Genomic DNA, 22455 nt, shown 5'->3' on the forward strand with positions numbered 1-22455 from the left:
AGAGAGAGAGAGAGAGAGAGAGAGAGAGAGAGAGAGAGAGAGAGAGAGAGAGAGAGAGAGAGAGAGAGGTGCCATTTGCAAGAAGCTGATAAGGTTTGAAGTAAAGACAAGATGGTTTCATTTACCTCTCTCTCTCTCTCTCTCCCTCTCTCTCTCTCTCTCTCTCTCTCTCTCTCTCTCTCTCTCTCTCTCTCTCTCTCTCTCTCTCTCTCTCTCTCTCTCTCTATCGAAGTCTGCCATGAAACGTTTTCTTTCTGGTTCTGGTTCTGGTTCTGGGGTGAGGCATAGCCTTTACAACGGCGCCTCCAACGTTTATCTTCTTGTACTGTTTTGTCTTTTCTTCCACATTAGATTTAAAACTTCTTTTTTCTTTTCTATATTTGTTTCACTAAATAAAAATAATCCTACTATTTTCTTTAGGTCTTCGTCGTATGGTTGTTGTAGCTCAAGTACTTCATTCCTTTCTTTTCTATATTCCTGGCAAAATAACAAAAATTGTATCAAATCTTCCTCCTCATTTTCACAAAAATTACAGTTTATATTCCCTCCAATGTGTCTATTTACAATATTTAGTTTAACGTATTAGTTCTTGCTCTAAAAAATATCACTGAAGCAAACGTATTGTCATAAATTAACTCTTCTTTAATTTCTTTCTTCCACGTTCTATATATTTCTAAGCTCACTTTACTTTCTATTTCTTCTTTCCACTGTTCAGTATCCCACTTTCTGGTTTCCGTTTTTATTTCTGCCTTGTTCATTCTTCTTATTTGTCTTATGCCTAAACTTAATTCTTCCAAATACTTTGCAGGTTGTTTCCACCATCTTCCTTCTTTTTCTTGAATATCCTGGATAATTATTTTCAGTATTTCCTTCTTTCCATTCAGGGTACGATTTAAGTAAGATTTAAGTACTGCAGCTTTCATAGAAGATGCACCTATCTCCCCTCTTAGAGTAGTATTAGCTGTGCTTTTAGTGGCACCAAAATCTTCCTGTATACCCCATTCTCTATAATTTGTAGTTTCTCTATTTCAGTTTCTGTTAGATTTATAACATTTGTTCCATACAAAATAGATGGTAAAGCAATACTTTTCCAGAACGTCTTTCCTATCATCACTCTATTGCAACTTTTCTCTATAACTGAATATGTTAGATTAGCTAATTTTTGTGCCTTTTCTATCATTACCCTTTTCTGAGTTTTAAATATATTCCTACTATTGTCTAGCTTTATTCCTAAGTATGTCAAACTTTCTACTACTTTGATTCCCTCTATGATATCTGGCTTTTCTTTCATATTGTAAATCATAATATTACTCTTTTCTTTATTAATTTCCAACCCACATTTTTTACTAGTTTCTACTAATATCTGGATGTTACTCTTTGCATTATGTATATCCTGTGCAATTATTAAGGCATCATCTGCAAAAAATAATGATTCTATCTTTATTAATTGATTTCTGAAACAGTTTCCTTCCTCTTCTATTTTCTTCATGGCAATATAGGTAATTTGTTTAAAAAGTTGATCCTGTGCAACCTTGTTTAATTCCACTTGTAACCTACATTTCTTGTTCTATACCTTCTCCTAAGTCAATGCCCGTAGTATCTCCTTGATAAATATTTGCAATTGCACTTATGATTTTGGTGTTAATTTTATATTCTTTTAAAACTTCTATTAATACCTCCCTTTAACAGAGTCAAATGCTTTACTAAAGTCTATCGCAGTTACTATTAGGGGTTTCTTGTTACTATAGCTCTCTTCCACACAATACTGTAATATAAAGATATTGTCCTCTATCCTGCCTCCACCTGTAAATCCTGCTTGACATTCATGTCTTCTTCGTTCATTCTTATGTGGTTTTCTATTTCCTCTTTCACCATCATCATGAATATTTTATAAGAAATATTTAATAGAGCTATGGGTCTTAGGTCTTTTGCCATTGGCCTTCTTTTCTTTTCAATCATCTTTGTTCTAGACTTCTTCCACATATTTGGTTTTTCTTTTTCGTCCAACTCATATTGATAACATTTCTGTAAGGTTTCAAGACATATTTTGCTTTTTCCTAGTGCCTTATATAGTTCGAGTTTTAGGCCTTCTGGTCCTGCCGCTTTTTTGCCTTTAATTTTCCCAGGCAATTCTTTGAACATAAGTCGAATCAAAACATTAGAATTTCACTGTCAGACGCACGATCAAAGTATTAACTTTTAAAATCCTTATTAACAATATACTAGATTCTAAAGGTAAGATGAAATGAATACAACTATGTATAGATTACATTTTACACGTAAATAGATACAGTATAAATGTAGTTTTACGTAGATATTCGTATACCAAATGTGAATCTGTACGACATTTTTTCCCATTCCCAAGCAATGTGACAATGTCATACTTCATACCCCACTCTCTACTGTCTACAGGACCTTCGCTGTGATTTTACCTTTAGAGTATTTATCGTTTCAGATCACGTATTGTTCATTTACTGTTAAACAGTTAAATCGTCCCTGTTGTATGATTTTTGAAATTATTCACTTGTATTTGCGACTTTGTTGGTCAGAATAATACCGTCAGATCAGTCTGTTTCACTTTACCATTTAACTTTATCTCCTTGCTCCACCTACTCTTTTCAGGAATTCAGAACAGGAATCAGGTAAACGTAAACCTCACGCTCGCCAGACCCGAGATGCATGAGCAAATATTTGGTTGACAAAAAATCCGACCCATTACCGGACTATTTTAGTCTCCCAACTAGGCTTGTGAACCAGTTTACCTGCATTGCCGCAAACGTGGACTGTCTGTACCAACACATTTTGGAGATCGTGGACGAATTCTTGTGGGATTTGCAAGAATCAATAGGTGCATCTATTTTGCAGCGTGAGTAAATCGCATAGTTGAAACTTGAAATTGTATAACATTTCTGTCAAAATGTGTTTCATGATTGGGAAAAGATAACGTTTACTCCGTTTATTATGGTTTATGCTATATTGGGGTACAGTTCGGTAAGTTTTACTATCTAGTTAGAATATCAGAAATGTCAAAATCGAAGTTTGGACCACATATCCCATTGTCATAATAGTTCAATAACCCTACCGAAGAAAATAAAGGTTCTTGATAGGTGCCTTGAATAGTTATGAAGACGATTGCCGGAGTCCTATATATTTTTTTTTTTTTTAATTTTAAAAACATTTGAAATAAATAGTTACGATTAAAAAACTTTTTTTTACAAGAGAGCAGAAAAGAAACGACCGGGGTAAGGCCTAACCTAAGGTTTCCCAGAAAATTTATGTATTTGTACAATAACACTATCAAAGAAATTCGAGATATTCCTGATGTATCTATAGGTAATATAAAGTATTATTTTAGGTGACATTTGGTGGAAACATATTTTTAAAGTTATGAAGACACTTGAGTCATGAGAGTACTACTTAACCTAACGGTAGTTTCCCATCCTTACCTAGTGGGGTACCCAATTTCCTTACCCTACTCTAAAGGTAGATCACATCACTTTTTGACTTTGCATCTGGTTTCCCAACTGAAACATGATTTCTTTCAGATACAGCTAATTTTACTCATCATTATAACTTGAAAAGTATATCTTTCTGACGATTACCAGTTCTCTTGCTTTGGGGGTACAATCAGGCATGTTGTTGCAACTTATTTCTCTTCCTCTTGTATTTTTGAAGTTTTTGTAGTTTATCTGTGAAGGATCTAATTTAATGTTACGGTTCTTGAAATATTTTATTTTGATTGCTTATTCTTTTTTGTAATTTATTTCCTGGTTTCCTTTCCACACTGGGTTATTTTTCCCTGTTAGAGCCATTGGGCTTATAGCATCTTGCTTTTCCAACTAGGGTTATAGCCTAGCTTGTAATGATAACAACAATAATAATAATAATAATACCACATCAAAACAGTTGAAAATAGCTATAAAGAAACCAGTGATACCTCTTATTTTCTCCTAAAGGGAAATAGCTGTATAATCGGTTTGATCCCAAGGTAACTGGACAGGTCGGCCCGCATCGAGACATTTCGGGCCCCAGCAATATTATTTTATTAATCTATTTTTATTTTCTATATATAAATATTCAGTGCACAACAAATGGTGTGTAGGCCTAGACTATAACATTCACTTACACATCAGAAATATTAAAATCAGAATTATCTACAAATGAGGGCAATGACCTTGGTATTCATTATTACACCTCTTTAAGTGAATGAAAGATATATATAATGGTTTGGGCTAAAATACTGACAGAATTATATCTTTAAAATGTTTCTTTTTATTTAACAGATTAAGTAAATGTTTTATTGACAAAGAAATAAAATTTTAAACATGCAATCTGTTTATTAGTATTTGGTACTTTAAGGGGATGTGTTGTCACCTATGTTGTTTATCATCCTCATGGATTTTGTGTTGCATAGAACAGTTTGGGGATGGTGGAGGATTGCACTGGATTGGTAACAGGAAATTAGCTGCCCCAGAGAATGCAACACACCACAGGACTTGCAAATCTTGCTTACCAGAATGCATGAAATATCACGTGAGGTTGGGCTCAAGATAAATGTAAGAAAGACAGAGATGATGCGAACAGAATATGCAATGTTAGATGAAATATCATTGGAAGGAGAAAGGATTAATGAGGTGGAATCATTTAAATATTTAGGAACTATGATACTTAATACAGGATCTTTAGAATTGGAGTTTAATGATAGATTGAAAAAAGCGAATCAGACAATGGCTTGGTTAAGTAAAATTTGGAAATCAAATTGCCTGAAATTACATATAAAAATCAGGCTATATATCAGTTTAGTGAGATCGGTGTTACAGTATGAACATGAGTTATGGTATGACAATGAAACAATATCCAACACATTTTGTAGATTTGAGAACAAAGCCCTCAGAAGAATATTGGGAGTTAAATGTCAGGTCAGAATTAGAAGTGACACTATAAGAGAGATTACTCGAGTGCCATATGCAGATGAGGTCAGAGGCAGATGTAGATGGTTTGGGCATGCTCTATGCACTCCCCAAGAGAGATTAGTTCACCAAACTTTCAACTGGACTCCACAAGGCACTAGAAGAGGTGGAAGACCCAGGGCTACATGGCTGAGGACTATGAAGCGTGAAGTAGGAGATGATGAATGGAGAAGTATTGATTTAAAAGCTCAAGATACAGGTGACTGGCGAAATCTAACCTAGGCCCTTTGCGTCAATAGGCGTAGGAGGAGATGGTGATGATGATGTACTATCTGTTCCTTTTTAATGTAGTAACAATGCACAGGCAATTCAAATTAATAGTAATGAGGTACTAGCAAGTAAGTGTTATTTTTTAAATACAGGTGTTATATCCAATGGCAGTACAGTATATCATTTTCAATCGATATGTAAGGCACAGCATTAATGCTATAAAGTCTACCCACATTCATTATGAATAGACTGCCTTTTTATTGTTGTATACAATATAGATTGATTTTAAGTTTCTTCTATGTGAAAACTTACTTCTCATTTGTTTCTTATGTGTAAATAAATATAAAGTCTGCAGTCATTTCCGTGAATGTTTACATATAGCTAATGAGAAAAATAGTTCAATAATTAAATAAAATTGCTGCAAGTCGAGTTGTTTCAATGTGGGTCAAGTTGTCTTAATTTGGGCCGAGTTGTCTAGGATTTGATCCCAGCATCTATGTCCTCCCTAACCGAGATACAAAGAAGAACTTTTTTAAAATGTCGGAGCTAACGTCTCTTGAGAAGTGGAGGTAGATGTTTGACCATATACAAATCATGTGGCAAAGAAAAGATTTAGATGTTTGACCATATACAAATCATGTGGCAAAGAAAAGACTTAGATGTTTGACCATATACAAATCATGTGGCAAAGAAAAGACTTAGATGTTTGACCATATACAAATCATGTGGCAAAGAAAAGACTTTGCTTAGCGACTTTGAAGGAGGTAAATGGCAACCAGTACCAACAGTAGAAAAAATGGAAAATTTAAGTCCAAAGACAACGAATCTGGAATTAGGCTAAGTACAGTATCTACTGTATGTTATTCTTAGCCTCCCTTTATGGCAAACTCTCAATCTTTTTTAGTGGTGACCCTAAATACGGCCTTAGCCTGGATCAGTAACCCTGAATGTGTAAACATGTTGTTATAAATCAAACCCCTTTCATGTTACAGTTATACTTGCAAATGCATACGAGTTAACATTATTCTATTTATATAAGTTTGTTTGTTCCTGTATGAATACAAACCTTCATCCTTTAATAGGAGTATGGTTTCACCGAACCCGGAAAACTTAGCTTTTAAAAATATAATTAGGTGTCAGTAATTAACGGTTGGCGGCTCACAGAGTAGCCATTTTTATTTCAGCTACTGATGCGTAACAACATACTCTCAGCACCTTACCCCAAACTTGGCTGAATTTATTTTCTGTGCTTTTTCTTTTCAGAGTGTCTTTGAAGCATATTAGTAGGTTGTAAATAGCTCATAAGCTTCTCCCTGTGAGTAGCCGAATGTAAGAAGTAGCCGTCCTTCTAGGGAGGGCGTACAGCAGGAGTAGGAAGAAGTCCAAGTATGACTCCTCTCTTTTAGGGTCTCATTCAAAGTCTAAAAAGTTGGCTGGACCTCTTCCTCCTATCTCTGGTACTCTGCCCTCAGGTCCTTCCTTGTCAGCTTCCTCTGGTGGCGATGCAAGGAAGGGCAACAGTCTTAATCAAACTCATGAGGGGGAAGTTTAACATGTTTCCCCAAGAGAAACTGACGGACATAATTCTCAGGGCGAGTCCTTTAAATCCTTTCAAGATGTTGACTCGGATGACGATACCCCAAGGACATCATGGCCGTCTTTAGGTATGGAAGGTACTCCTTTCAAGCAGAGACTCATGTTTTCTCGTGTAAAGAGGTGGCTGTTCTAGTTGCACTTGTGAGTGCCTCCCTTGTGTGCGAGGACCTTGGTACCCCAACATAACCCTTCTGGAGAGCTATTGCATCCTTCGGGATGTAAGGATATCCTTCCTTCTGCCCGAAGTTGCATGGAATTTACAGAAGAACCTTGTTTTCTGCTGGATCATTTGTTGCTTGAATGGAAAAGACGTCTTTGATGATTGACGTGAGCGTGATACAGAACTTTCTTGCTGAAAGCGAGAAGCTCCTTTTGAGGCGCATTCGGATTCCTCATAGTAGCGCGATCACGCTTTTCTAGCAATCAATAATGCCAATAGTTCTCTCTCAAAATGAGCGCTGGGGAGAGAGAGGAATGATAAGAAGGAACAACCAGTAAATTGCAGTGATCATAACATTAAAGAGAGTGCCCTCAGGACCCTAGAGTTAAACCATATTACGGCAAAGCCAAGTTCTGAGGCTCTGGAACTGTTGAAGAAAAACATTGCCATCCCTTCAGTGGCACATGATTTGTCCCTGTTGCCCAAGGATAGCACCCTAGCCAGGTTGATTCCCAGGATGAAAAAGGATAACTCGAGGGAAGGGGAACCCTCTGAATATCATCTAGGTTTGGTTTTGGATCAGGAAAGAGGTTTTGCCAGATGACATTGCTCTTCAGAACACAGTAAAATGTCTCCAACCAGACAAGAAGATTCTATTGACACTGGCTTCCATGCTGGATTTAAAAATCATATCGACTGAAGCCGAAGGTCCAAAGTCCAAATCCAGATTCATGAAAGTCTTATTCATTTCAAAATGAGTCAATTGATTGGGAGAATAAATCAAGGCTTCAAAGAAAGGAAGGAATATGTCGACTGAAAGACTCCTAATTGCATAGCAGAGTACAAAACCTATTCTGGAGCTATTTTGTTCCAAGCTGGCCAATAAAACCATCGGAATTACAGTATGTCAAGGTCTTGGGAATTTCTTAAAGGTGCGTCAGTCCTTAAAGATCTTGTCCCCTCCCCTTCCTAAGCAGATGCAGTTTTATGCAACCAAAGAGGATAACCACCCTTCTCTGCCGGTGGAGTGGGCCCTCACAGCCTTAACGGTAGAGATTTTGTCAGATAGACTGGTGTTTCAATCTTTGATCAGATAAAACATGGAGGGTACAACCATGTACGTACAGTATGGCCTTCAGGGAACATTCTGGCAAGATCATTGGTTGGTTACTGTAACTTACCTTGCAACTACTCAAGTTCGGTCGGGCCCAGAGAAGAAGGAACAGTTGACTGACCTGGTGTTCTCGGGGGCATAGGTGGTCACGTTTCTAGCACACCAGTCGGCAAACCAATGGATAAACTGTGTCCTTAAAATGGAGAGGTTTTGCCTAACAGATCGGCCAAAGAGAAGCTTTAATGTTAAGAAGCGCTCCCATGAGTCAAAGTGCTGCCTTCTTCCCGACTAAAGATGTGGATGGAACTGTCGAGAAATGGCGAAGGTCCGGACAGGACTTTCTTCGATTAAGCTATGTTCTACAAGAACATTACAATAACAACCCCTTAGGAAAGAACAACAGCCCTCAAGAAGGCATGAATAGGGTAAAACATGACAGCTCCTTCCACCTCTTCTTCTAGAAGAGCTGTTGACCCTGCTCCTCCTTTTCTTTCTTGTTTCAGCTTGAAGAGGAAGAGTAGTAGAGGAGCCAGATACCATAAGTTGGGGAATACCTTACATAAGAAATTCAGAAGCTGATGGACAAGTCTGCCCTAAGTTCCTCCAGTTTTCAATCAGCAGCAAGGTCTACCAATTCTAAGTGCTGTGCTCAGGACTGGTAAGTGCACATCAGGTATTCATGAGTCTTTGGGCTCTTCTTGGAATGGGGACATTCCAACGGGATCAGGTTTCTGAGATATCTGGACTCAGAGATGCAAATACTTCAACACTGGGACAGGTCTCTCACCTTTTGCCATGATCTGGGGATTGTGGTGAATCAGGAGGTGAGATCAGACCTCCACTGATGGCTAAAGGACAAGAACCTTGGGAAAAGTGGCTAATTAGGAAACTTTCCCCCAAAACTATTATTGTTCTCAGATGTCTAAAAGGAAGGTTGGGGAGCCACTCTGTTGATTCAGGAGGTGGGAGACCTGTGATCCAAGGCAGATAACTGGCACCTCAATCTGCTAGAAATGAAGGCAGCTTTATTAGCTCTGAAATCCTTTCAACAGTACTATGTAGGTCACTCAGTAGTGTTGATGAGCGATAATACTACCGTAGTGGCATATATCAACAAACAAGGAAGAACTTCTCTGCTTCTTTGTAAGTTGGGAATACTGTACAAGTTCTTGAATGGGCATTAGACCATGGATTGGAGCTGTCAGCGAGATCCATTCCAGGCAAACGAAATGTAATTGCTGACAAACCCAGCTGCCAGGGACACATTATAGGGTCAAAGTGGTCCCTTCATCCTCGGGTAGTGAGGAAATTTTGGACTTTGTGTGGTTCACCAATGATCGACTGTTTGCAACAATCCTTAACAAGCTACCAGCGTATCGCTCACTAGTTCCGGATTAGGCAGCAGCACTAGAAGATGTGACAGATTGAACGTTTTGGCTGATTTTCAGAATAGTCAACAGGTTGGGGTCAACCCAAAACCTCAGGATGATGATGGTGGTATCCAGGTGACCTTTTGTGTCAATCACATTTAGATATGTACCACAGCTTCATGGGTGGACGTTATCCATCGTCTCCTTAGAGCAAGAGGCATTTCACGAGGCACTGCATAGGAGATGTCAGGGTACCCCTGTAGATTTACTACTTTGTTAAAAGTAATAATTTTTGTGTCTGAGAGCTTATGAAATAAATTACAGTAATACCATACATACTCTTGTAACATTTGTGATCTTGCATATTGTGCGAGTACCAAATTTTCACTCATGAAAAATTATTTGTTTCTACACAAATGCAAAACTTGTCCTTCAATAGGAGTAGGATTTCAACTAGGCTGAAGTTCGGCTGTTAGAATTTTAATGAGGTGTGTCATTGGTCATTGGGGGCCAGCAAGGGAAGCTCCGTCTCCTTGCCAGCACACATGAGATACTGCTTTGAATTAATCTGCTGAGGTGTACAGACATACTCTCAGTGCTCTTACTTTGGCTGTTTAACTTTTTTCTTTTTTCTCTTTTTAGTGAAAGTGTGTTTGGTGATGGAGAAAAAACAATTACTGTAGACATTCTTCTGCTCTGTAGTTGCCAGTGACGTGTAGCCCCTTTATGAGTAGGGTTAATGTACAGAAGAAAGTGTAGCACCTTTATGAGCTGGGTTAATGTAGATCCCCATCTTTTGTGCACCTCATGCAGAACGGATGATTGTTCTGTCTTCCTCTTGCAACGAGTGTAGAATTTGGCCCTCAAAGCAGTTGGTGAAATGTGGAAAGTAAAGGAAGAAGCTGAAACGGGATTGATGGCAGTCAGGATCTTCTTCAAAATTGAGGAAGTGCATTAGCCCTTTTCCCTCTTCTGCTAATCTGACCTCTGCCCCTCCTCCGCCTCCCTCCATTGGGCTGATGAAGAAGGATAACAATGATACTGATACTGTATTGCCCTCCGGGAGGTGGGGGGGGGGGGGGGGGTAGTGAAACGGTGACAACGGCCCCCACAAGAGAGGTAGTGATATCTCAGACTTCTCTGCTTAGTAAGCCGCCAAAAAATTGCTTAGGGCATAGGGGAAATGGACACAAGGACATTGTGGCCTTCTTTAGGTCTGGAAAACATCTCATCAGCACATGAATTACTACAAGACTAGGGTAATAAACAAGGATATTCTCCACTTGTGGAGCAGGCAGAAATACCTGATATAGAACCCCCTCTTCCCTTCGGTAGTTCAATATACTGTATTTGGCTTTTCCTGTGGTGAATTCATCTGCATCCTCACTGAATACTAGAAATACAATGCGAGACTTCAAAAGTGTTTACGAATGCGCACAACAATCTCGCAAGCCACATAATTTAGGGCTCATACTTTAGAGTTCTCCAACCATTGGAAACTCTCGCACTCATCTACCTCACCCTTAAGGAAGAACTTATCATGCGCACCTATAAGGTCAAGCTCTTTGCCATCACGCTTACAATCGTGCGTATCTAGACAGGCACACTCAACACAATCACCACCTATATAAGCCTGGTCATTACGCTCGCCTTTCCAAATGTATTTATTCTGTTCTCCTGATCACGAGCTACTATCATGCTCTCCCCTTCACGTACAAAGAAGGTGCTCAGTAGTTCACATACCTCAATTACACGACTTGTGCTCTCAAGGAAACGGAGAAAGCGCTTGGTCATTGCATTCACCTACACGAACAATTCATTATAAGCATCATTTTCACCGGTTTGCGCACATAGACAGTGCACCACCACCTAAGAAATCATGAATAGCCAACGAAGAGATCGATAACAAAAGTTATCACATAGACATTAGGGAGCTTCCATCATCGAAATGCTGATCACCAGAATGCAATTTACAGTGTGCCTCATTTTTACTACACAGATTTTCTTCTCCCTATCCTTAGTTTCACGGGCCTCGGACCTGCTGGTATTGCTAAATCACCGGTTTACTGAGGATAAAGAGCCTTAACTCTACAGCATTTACAGGGGCTGAGATTTTGGTATCCTGGGATAAGTATCCAGCCAGTAGGAGTAGGAACTTCCTCTCACCTTATGATGAGTCTCCTAAATAAAGGACGAAGGTTTGTACTAGTATAGAAATAAATGACAAATTATGTAAAGTACAGTAATTTCTATTTTTCTTAACCATACAACCCTGAGTCATTTAAACAACTTTACCCAGCATCACCTACTCCCTAGAAGTCCTGACGGCAATCAAAGTGAGTGCTCAATGAGTTTAGGGGGTAGGGCTTCCCCGTTCCCTGCTGGTAACTACCGGCCACCTGTTAATACCTCATTATAAAAGTTTAACACCAAGTATTCCATCTTTGCTGATATATATCCTAAGTAAAGGACTCGGGTTTGTATGGTTAGGAAAAATAAAATTGAATTTCCAAAATATTTTTATTCTAGGTGGATACCACCTACCTTTCAAAGATCTTTGACCTCTGATATATATTGACTTTGTCTCATATGTACTTTATTTCACAGGTCTATAATTCAAGTTGGCAAAGTATAATTGGAAGGTAATTGAGATTATTCCCAGAAAGGAAAATAAGTCTGTAAGATTTGTATGAAATATGGCTATGCAGCTGAATGATTCCTCCATACTTTCCTCCATCATTACCTGTGTAAATTATGCTGCTATTGCACACAAAAATCAACGAAGAAAAGACCCAGACAAGACGCCATACATTAATCACCCCATAGGTAAGGATATCTATTATTTTGATAATTATTACATCCTAAATTCATTGCACTTTACATTTTGTAAGCTCAGTTTTATTGACAGTCAAATTAGAGTACTAGTAGTGGGTTTGTATGACTAGCTCCCCTATCTTATACCTCAAGATTTGCTCCCCTCTTAATGGGGGATTGCCATAACGAAGTCACTCTGCTTCAACATGGAATAATGTCTCTGAATTGATTCCTTGTAACAGACAAAAAAGCTCTCAAACAGTGTGAAATGTTTTCCCAAAGTTCAATTCTAAATTTCTCTTATACTCTTTATATACTTCTAAGTTTTACCTTGGCTTCCTCCTAATTATATAAGTATTCTTCCTTCTTGCTTTCTAAACTCTGCTACAGTACTTGTTTTTTCTTCACAAGGATATGCAGTATCCACATTTGTTACAATTCACTATTTAGATGAATGAGAAAAAGGCCATGATTGGAAATTAATTTATATTTGAAGATATATGTGTGAATATTGTATGACCTCAGCAACCCTGAAGATCGTATTGTTGTGACCATCAAAATTGGGCGGTATTCAACCCTTGGGGTGGAACTCTCCAGTTTTTGCTGCAAGCCCTACATTACAGGTAGAGGAAGGTTGATTTCATATTCACTTAGTCTTGGTCCTAAGAGTCAAGTTTAACTTACACCTGTGCCTCTCATGTCTGTTTTGGTGCTATCCCATATGTGCAGAGCTTGTAGTGAGTGGACCATCCAGGAAGCATACTCTTTCTGTGCTGATGGTGGAGAATGTAAATTTCTTTCCCAACATATGACTCTATCTTAGATATTCTCAAGAAGGTAAAACAAACAAACAAATCAAAACATTTATATTTCTGAAAATTAGCCCCATCTGGATATACGGACTCCACCCGTGTACATCTACTATTTTGACTGAGGAGAATTCTATTAATATCTATTCAACCCACATCTCCTACTTCTGTTGATGATCTAGGTACCCCCCAAAATTCTGTTGGGATCATCCTAATAAGATATGTGATGATATGCCTAACTTATAGTGAAGGATAAAGGCTAAATCATATGGATGACCTTTCAAGACTTTTGGTCAACTAAAGGCAATAAGAATGAATCTTAACAAAAAAGATGAAAAAGGGGAAGTAGGGTTCTCCTATAGCAGATGTGAGGAAGCTTTTAGAGCAAGCTGTAATATTTCAATAATCAAGATAAACGAATCTGTAGTGAGAAGTGCACTGTGCAATTCTGGCCCAAAACACCTTACCATCTTGCTGAAAGATGTGAAAGAGATTCTAACTAGAAAATAGATATATCTGAAAAAGCACGTAGGTCACCAACCTGGGTTATTTATTGCAACAGCGAAAGAAGATAAAATTTTTAAAAAATTTGCAAGCTCCTGCAAAACAAAGTAGGCATGTAGAATATTGCAACATTTATAGTTGTTCCTATGTGACATATAAACTATTGTCCTTTAACCCTTTTACCCCCGGGGTATTTGGAAATTTCCAACCCTTAACCCCCAAGGGGTTATTTTTTTCCCAGCACATTTTGCAGTGTATTTTTTTTAAATTGCTCTAACAGCCTTAATTTTTGTCATTGAGAGGTCAGGTTGGTCTCATTCTCTTGGAAAATGCCTGAATTTTCTCAAAAAATTATCAAAAAATATGAAAAGCAAATTTTTATAGCATTTTTTTGCAAGGACGTACCGGTACGTCCATGGGGGTAAAGGGATGGCTTTTGTGAAACGTACCAGTACATCCTTTGGGGGTAAAAGGGTTAATAGGGAGATTGTTTCAGAATGAATAAGAGATGTGTATTATACTTTTTTAACAAGCAGTTGAAGAGCTGTTGGAGCATGTGGGCGAGAAACACTGACCCTCTCACCAGTATGAAAGTCCCACTTTTGAGTTAGCCATTGACGAGTATGCATGTAATGTCAGTTCCATACTAATCTCTTTTATTTTCTTTTTCTATTGCAGAAAGTGAATGCATTGATTAATTTGTAATGGAAATTAAGCAAGATGTTCATACTTGTCAGAAGGGTGGATGTTGTAACCAGTTTAAGAATAAACTGGGTGTAGATCCTCACTCCCTCTGTGCATCATGTAGAGGGCATGATTGTTTGCAATCATGCCCACGCACCAAGCATAGGTTGTGTCTTCCTGGCAGAGCGTATGCCCTGAAGGGAAGGAAGCAAGCAAGCTAGACTTTCATCAGGGTCTGTCTTGGCAACGCCCAAGAACTCACCGAAGAAGTCTTCTTCTGCTTTGGTCTCCTCATGGGGTGCAATTGCTTCTGATGGCTCTGTGCATATGCCCCTGGTTCGATTCCCAATGAGTATGCATCATGAACAAAGAACTATTGGTTCTGCATCTGCGGGCTTTTCAAGTTTTGGTGGTGCATGGGCTACTCAAATGTTTGTCTCACTCCTTTAGAAGTTGGAAGCTCTTTACCTGTCTCCATGCAGACTGCTAGCCCCATGTCTTGGCCCCATAACATGGCCTCTGACTGCTACCCATGTAGACGGGTCACCTGCATTCCCTGGTAGGCTGTAGCTATAGGGACAGGATCGTATGGCCTTTAACTCTGTTTCCGGGTTGATGGTTGATGGAGGCGCTTCAGCACCCTACATCACTCTTCCTTTCTGGGCAGTGGACCACTGCTGCTGTTTCTTCTAGCGATGTCTCATTGAAGCCAATTGAGAGGATGGCACAACTTAAGGTGCATACAATGCAATATCAACAGTTGAGTGAAGATGGACCCGTTTACCCTCGGCCGTGGCCATGGGGCACAGGGCCTTGGGATGGACGGGGTTGTAGCCATCCTCCCTGGCCAAATCCGCAGAGGGATGAATATATTGTATTCTGGCCGTCTGTTTTGTGATCAGTGCCAAGGATTTTCCTCCATTGCCATTGCCCTTCCCAGGCCTTTGTCTGCCCCCAATTATGTATCAGTTCTGTCAATGGGGCAGAACGGGCATATTTGTGGGGGTGGGAATAAAATCTCTTGAGTATTCTGCTACAGCCTTGGCCCCAGTTGGGTGTGAGGGAACTCAACAGTCTGAACGTCCCGAGGTGTCCAGTGCCTACGAAGGCAGACTACCCTGAGTCGGAGAGCTCCTTTGTGAAGTTCCTTGCTCTCATCTTTGAGTGGAATGGGCTGGGGGAAGCAACCTTGGCTTCTCCTTTGGGGAGAACCTGTCATCGATTAGTAGTTCGGTGCTCTTCAAAGTTTGTGGCCTTCCTTGGAGCTGCCTTGGTAGGATTTTGTTGATTTGGTCCTGGACCGAGTAGGTGATCAAATCTATGGATCTGAGAACTTGCTTGAGTCTAGTCAGTTAAATAAGATCCTGCCTCGCCCTCCCTTTCCAGGCAGAGAAAGTTCTATACTGTCAACCCTCAATATTCTTGGATTCTACCCATACAGATTTGGTCATTTATGATACAGAAAACTGTATATTGTTCCGTAACCGAAATACAAACCACGCTATTTACAAAGGGTATTACTTTTAGCGTAGCTGAAATGGCGAGCCATTAGAATTTAACGAGGGTGTATTACCCCCGCGCTAGTTAGCGGGGGGGTAGGGGAGTGGTAGCTAGCTACCCCTCCTCCCCCTCACACACAGGTGAATACTCACTTTAACTTTTGGCTCGGACTGTGACAGACGTCTCTGTCTTGGTCCTCGCTTGGCAGCCATTGTCTGTTTTGTCTTTACTTAATCGCTTACTTTTCATTTACTCAATATATATGTAAACATGTTTTCATGTTTGTATATATATTTGAGTATAGAAATAAGTAAGTTTCCTTTTCAGATATGTGTGTGTAGTGTACGATATCTACGTGGAGGCCTCGGCAGTTAGGCCACCACGGCGTATTTTATGGGTGGCGATCGAGTTTGACTTATGTCTTTCTCTCTCTCTCTCTCTTGAGGTCGTTCACCCTTTTTCTACGTGTTACTACGCCCTTGTAGCTTAGCTTCCTTTCCGTGTGGGGGGTTGCTACGCCGTACGTTTGTATCAATTAGTTATGAATCTAATTGTAGTTGTTTTTTGTTTTTCAGCTTGTAGAACGATTCCTTTCGGGGTTTTCATTCTTTCTTTAGTGTTCATTCATTTTTAAATTACATAATTACATAGTTACATAATTATAATTGTTATAATTCTGTTTTGGTTACAGCTCTCCTTCCGCGAGTGTAAGTGGTTGTGAGGGCACGTGCCTGTTGTGTAATTCTTGTTCCTTTCCCTCGGGATTCCTCTTCGGAGCCTTCCCGGGGGAATGAATGTGTACTAATATTATTTGTTTTATTTTTTTACAGTTACCGATCTAGTTCGTTTCTGTAATATAGCAACGGTGTGAGCTGTCTGGTTGAGTCCTGGGGATTCGGTTGTTGCTGCCTCCCCCCTTGTATTTTCGTCAGGGGCGTGTCTCCTTCTACTGGTAGTACTCCCGTGTCGACGGACAGCTCTCCAGTTCATTTTAGAACAGTCAGGAGGCTTGCCTCCTTGGGCGGATTACTTTCCTTCCGAGGGAAGTTTTTTTTCCTGTCCAGGCTTGAGTTTTCCCCTTTTGGGGGGTTCTTCTCTTGCCTTTTTTTCGTGCGACTATGCTCTTGGTGCTGAGCGGTCGCACCTGCAGTTTCGCTCAAGGGGCTGGGCAACTGCAGGAGCTCCTCTTCGGAGGATTGCTCCTTTTAGGTCACTGGCTGACCAGTCTCTTCCACGAAGTGTTTCTCTTTCGTTCGCGAGAGAGTACACTCATAGAGACTCCTCTTCGGAGGTTTCTTCTGTTGCTGTTGCTGCTGCTGTTGGCCTCCCTCGCTGTAAGGCCCACCGTCCGCCTCGTCATAAGGGCCTCTCATCTCCCTATAAGGGTGCTTGAGGCGCCTTTTTGGATCTCCGTTTGCAGCCTACAACTCCTTTTTCTCGATCTTCCGCCTTGGTGCAGATGGACAGCAGTCTGATCTCGTCTTCCGACGGCCAACGGTCTTCCCGACGGACAACGGTCTGCCCGACGGACAGCGGTCTTCCGACGGACATCAGTCTCCCGGCGGACAACGATCCCTTCGGGGCAAAGGGTTGCCCCCACGGGGGTTCTTCCCTTGCGTGTCAGGGTTTCCCTGCGCGCCCTTCTGCTCATCAGCGCTCTCCTGTTCGTCAGCGCTTTCAAGATGATCTTCCCTGCGGTTCCTGTTGGTTCCTGTTACGCGCCCTGTGCGCCCACGTTCGCCCTCGCGATCTAGAACTTCGGTTCAGGTCGGGGTCAAGGACTCTTCTTCTTTGCGCAGGCTTCCACGCGTAGCCTTCTGCTCGTCAGCGATCATCAGCTCGTCAGCGATCATCAGCTCGCCAGCGATCATCAGCTCGTCAGCGATCATCAGCTCGTCAGCGATCATCAGCCCGCCAGCGATCTCCGGATCGCCCACGTGTGTTACAGCCGGCACACCAACGTTCTCCAACACTTCTGAAGGAACATGGTTCGCCAGCTACTAGCTCACCTGCGCATGCTGATCGCCATCGCACAACCCTCAACTGCGGATGCTGATCGCCATCGCGCGACCCTCAACTGCGGATGCTGATCGCCATCGCGCGACCCTCAACTGCGGATGCTGATCGCCATCGCGCGACCCTCAACTGCGGATGCTGATCACCATCGCGCTACCCTCAACTGCGGATGCTGATCGCCATCGCGCGACCCTCAACGGCGGATGCTGATCGCCATCGCGCGACCCTCAACGGCGGATGCTGATCGCCATCGCGCGACCCTCAACTGCGGATGCTGATCGCCATCGCACGACCCTCAACTGCGGATGCTGATCGCCATCGCGCGACCGCACACCTGCGGATGCTGATCACCATCGCTCAACCCTGCGCATGCTGATCACCATCGCGCGACCCTCAACTGCGTATGCTGTTCGCCATCACGCGATCGCCCACCTGCAGATGCTGTTCGCCATCGCGCGACCGCCAACCTGCGCATGCTGATCGCCATCGCGCGACCCTGGCATGCTGATCACCATCACGCGACCCTGTGCATACTGATCACCATCGCGCGACCCTGCGCATGCTGATCACTACTCGCGATCGCTCACCTTTGCATACTGCTCGCCATCGCACGATCACTCACCTGCGCATACTGCTCGACCATCGCGTCGGCATATCACAACGCGCCATCGCTAACCTGCGCGTTAGCGCTCACCAGCTCACCACCGATCGCTTGTTGATCCATATCGCCAGCAGTCCTCCTCGCCCACGCGGCAGCGCGTTTCCTCGCCATCGCGCTAACGCTTGCGTTCGCCGCCTCGGACTCGCTCTCATCCACCTGCCCACCCTCACGACCGCTCGCCCGCGCGACCGCTCGCCCGCGCGACCGCTCACCCGTGCAACCGCGCGACCGCTCGCCCGTGCAACCGCGCGACCGCTCGCCCGTGCAACCGCGCGACCGCTCGCCCGTGCAACCGCGCGACCGCTCGCCCGTGCAACCGCGCAACCGCTCGCCCGTGCAACCGCGCGACCACTCGCCTGCGCGCCAACACGCCCACGTGCCTGCACGTCTACGCTCATGCTCTCCAATGTTCGCCCACGCGCGAACCAACGGTTTTTTCCATCGCGCAGACGGATGGTGTTCCGTCGCACGAACCTACAGTGTTTCTTCGCACAAATGTCGGCTTATTTCTTGCAGTATCCATTGCTCGTCTATGGGTTATCGCCCGCCGACCACCAGGAATTCCCGTCGCGCGAGCTCCAGGGCAATTGCGACCACGATTCCCAATGGGGTTTTCGCAGCATGACCAGCCTGGCGAGTTCTTCTGGAGCGTATTTCCAGAACACTGTCTCACCCCGTAAACACAGAGCATGGCACTTGCAAGAATAGGAGGAACTTAAGGGAGATCTCAGCAACACTCTATTCCTGAACCTGGGTTAGCCCTTCCCCGTCATTCCCTGGAAGGATTTTTGGCGGGGGGGGGCTTTCTGTTCGAGTTTTCTCCATCGGACAAGGGGTGACTGCTTACCTCTTCCTCTGGGAGCTTACCAGGTTCTTTCCCTCCTCGGTTACAGCCCGAGGTTTGGTTCAAGGAAGCTACAGGAAGATCAAGGGTACTTTCCTCCTCTTGAGCTCAGGCACCTTGGCCTTTCGTCGTTAAGTATCTAACTTGCGGACAAGCTCGATGTTGTACCATCTGGACGCGCTGACTGAGGGCTTCCTTCGGGTGTCTCATCTGTGGAGGTCGACGACCTCAGACACCCTTCCATCCTTGAGAAGAGTTTGTTTGTGCCCAAGGACAGAGACTTAGACAGCTGCTGTGCGGAGTAAATCGACTCCGGTTTCACTCCTCCAAGGCGCTTTCTTCCAGACTCTGCGGGGCTCCAGCACCTTTTCTTTCAACCACGTCGGCCTAAGTTATCGGCTACGACAACTGGGACAAGGTGTCCAATTGCAGTTTTCTCCTGTCAGGAACAGATGGCACGGGAGACTCCCCCGGGGGGGCATAGTCCTAAAAGGAGTTCATGAACTCTAGGATTGCAGGTTTTTCGCTGAGAGGATGCTTAAGGTTACTCATCCGAATGACAGCTTCCCGATGCCCATTCCCGCATATTCTCTGTGAGTAGCCAAGGATATCGCGCCTGCCGTCTCTGTCAGCGAATTCAGTGTCTCTGAACCTCTATGCCATAGCGTCAGCAGAGTTGCCCGGTTGGGCAGAATGATCCATACCTTAGGCGAAGGTCTTCCTTAGGATCATCGACGGCTTCACCCCCGGCCCCCTCAGTCGATCCTTTCTTGTAAGGAAGGATCTGAGAGGGGATGTCCATAGTCGACCTCTCAGCCCCGATCAAGTTTGTCGAACAAACTTCGGCCAGCAGAATCGATCAGACTGGTAACGAGGCGACAGGACTCCTTAAACCCTGGATCGGAAGGACGGGTACTTTCAGTTTCCATTCCATCCATCTTCCAGGGTGCTCGTCGAATTCAGCCTAGACTGCAAGTATTCCTGCTTATGATGCAGTGTGGCTATCCCACCGTGGCATAGCAGGTTTGTTTCCCCAGAGAACTCTCCCTGCCTTCCTCTTGGCCGCTCAGGTGCAGGCTTCCGCCTCCTCTGCTGTTTGGAGGGCTGGTCAACTCCGGTAGTCTCGGGTTTCGACCTTCTTCAGCGCCGGGACAAGCGTCCGGATGTCTACCATGAGTGTGGGCTCATGGTATTTTGCTTGGAGCCTTCTCTTCCTCTGCCTCAACATCTGGAGTATCTGGCCATGATATTGAGTCAACCGCCTTACCACATTGGAAACCCCGCTTCTCGTCCATCCAGCGAGGTTAAGCAACGTCGGTACTTGGATGGGTGACCACCTGGGGACGCCAGATTCTGTTACCACATCCTCCGAGCCTTCCTTTCGGTTGACTGTGGCAAGACTGAGGAGAGTCGCAGTACCTGTTCTCAGTCAAGCAGAGCTTTCAGCCCTACCTTGGAACGTTTCCTAGTTCTTCTTTCCTCATTGACCCGTCTATAGTCCGAACGGTCGCCTCAGGATAAGTTCCATGTGGGGCGATCCAAGTTCCGGTGGCTTCAGGCAATGTTTAACCGGACTCCCTGGCCCTATGGGACCAGCGGAACTATTAGACCTGCAGTGGGTGTTGACCTATGGAGCCTCTTGATGGTAGTGGATATTCTCGTCCTTTCCCCACATTCTTGATGCGGTTCTCGGACTCGTCAAAGGAAAGAGGGGGGGGGGGGGGCATGTTCCGGTCCAGGCCTATGGTCAAGACCTGAAGGATACCTCTCCATCATTCAGGCAGGCTTAGGGGCCTTAGTCTGGCCCCTCTTCAGATCCTACAGCTCCTGCCGAGTCTCCCCGTTGCGCGTCGACTTCATTCTAACCAGCAGGGGACGCATTTTCACACCTTCACATCTTGCAGTAGAGATACCGGGATGATTGAGATTCTCTCAATACCACCATCGGCTCTCTCATTCCAGGCAGGGGAATGTTTCCCTCAGACTATCCGAGCAGAGCCTCATAGAGAGAGTGTACCTAGGGGTCTTTGACCTTGTGTAACCAGCAAGTGCTGGTCTGGGGGACCTGATCGCGACAGCTTGGAACCTCAAGCTTCCGCTAGTCTTCCCCCCGAGACACTGGCAAGATGCATTCCGGTGATGGTGGGACAACTTCGACGCCTGCGTCTTCCCTCCCTTTTGTCTGCGGACAATGGGCCTCAACAAGACCAGGTTGTCTGTCAACCTTTCAATGGGAGAGCTCCACTGGGACTACGCGCAGAACGGTTTCTGGACCCTCTGCTTCCCCTGACGGAACTCCCGGGAGAGCTTCTCCCACGGCGCAGACTTCTCAAGCAACCACACTGCGACATCTCTCCCGAACCGGGGCGTCGCTTCGGCTTCATGCCTGGAGACACCACGCTTCCTCCTCTAGAAGAGACAACCCGCTACAGTCGCGGTACGGAGGTCGCGTCATCTGCGATAGTCATCCACAGGAGTCTCCCAGGCAAAGTGAAGAGTCTAAGGTGGTTGGTGCCGTGGGAGATATACCTCTTCCCTTGAGGCCCCTTCTCCAGCAATAACGGTCTTATTGCCTTTCGGCGGGAGGAAACTCCTTTCCGCTCTCGGCAATGAAGCCTGTCGCTCAGCCTTTCCCTGACCTTCAGGCTTAAAGGAATAACTTTTTCCTGCCCGCTGGATCTATCCTCGCGCATGCGAAGCTACGATCGTCCCTGCCCTAGTCGGAGGAAGACCTCCAACTTGGAGCATGGCTCGGACTATTAGTCCTTTAAGAGATCTTCTCAAGACCCCTTTTACGACAGGCCTCGGATTGTATTCCGCCTTGGGTCTTCTGCTCACTCTGGCCACGGCCAGTGTGTAAGCAATCTTCTTGGTCTCTTACTACTCCCCCCTTTCTAAGGAAGAGGGGAAGGCAACATTCAGGCTCGCTCCTGAGTTGTTGGCTAGACTCAGAATCGGAGGGTCCCGGCCCTTCGGTCCGATTCATTCAAGATTTCGAGTCTCCATTCTGTGTCTGATGTCTCAAGACCTTCTCTTTCTTGCCAGTAAGGAATCGAGAGGTTAGCACTGGGAACAGCTGCAGTTTGTCCTCAGTTGCAGCATATTTGGGAACACAAGGAGGACATGGGGGGAGAGTCACCAGTATACCTCTTCAGCCCGGACTCAAGGACATTCATCTCGTCCTGTCTTCAGACCCTCCCCCG

General features: G+C 43.9%; 1 protein-coding gene across 1 annotated transcript in view; it reads left to right on the forward strand.

The window, feature by feature from the left end:
* The first annotated feature begins 2421 nt into the window (after positions 1 to 2421).
* Mesh1 (Metazoan SpoT homolog-1) overlaps positions 2422 to 22455 on the forward strand; it is a 48369-nt gene continuing 28335 nt past the window's right edge. Inside the window, exons 1-3 of the mRNA XM_068347083.1 lie at positions 2422 to 2439; positions 2623 to 2866; positions 12028 to 12246. Of these exons, the coding sequence (XP_068203184.1) occupies positions 12117 to 12246 (130 nt within the window). The 5' untranslated portion in view covers positions 2422 to 2439; positions 2623 to 2866; positions 12028 to 12116. The remainder of the gene's footprint in view (positions 2440 to 2622; positions 2867 to 12027; positions 12247 to 22455) is intronic.

This window comes from Palaemon carinicauda, chromosome 23, assembly GCF_036898095.1.
Source record: "Palaemon carinicauda isolate YSFRI2023 chromosome 23, ASM3689809v2, whole genome shotgun sequence".
Lineage (NCBI taxonomy): Eukaryota > Metazoa > Arthropoda > Malacostraca > Decapoda > Palaemonidae > Palaemon > Palaemon carinicauda.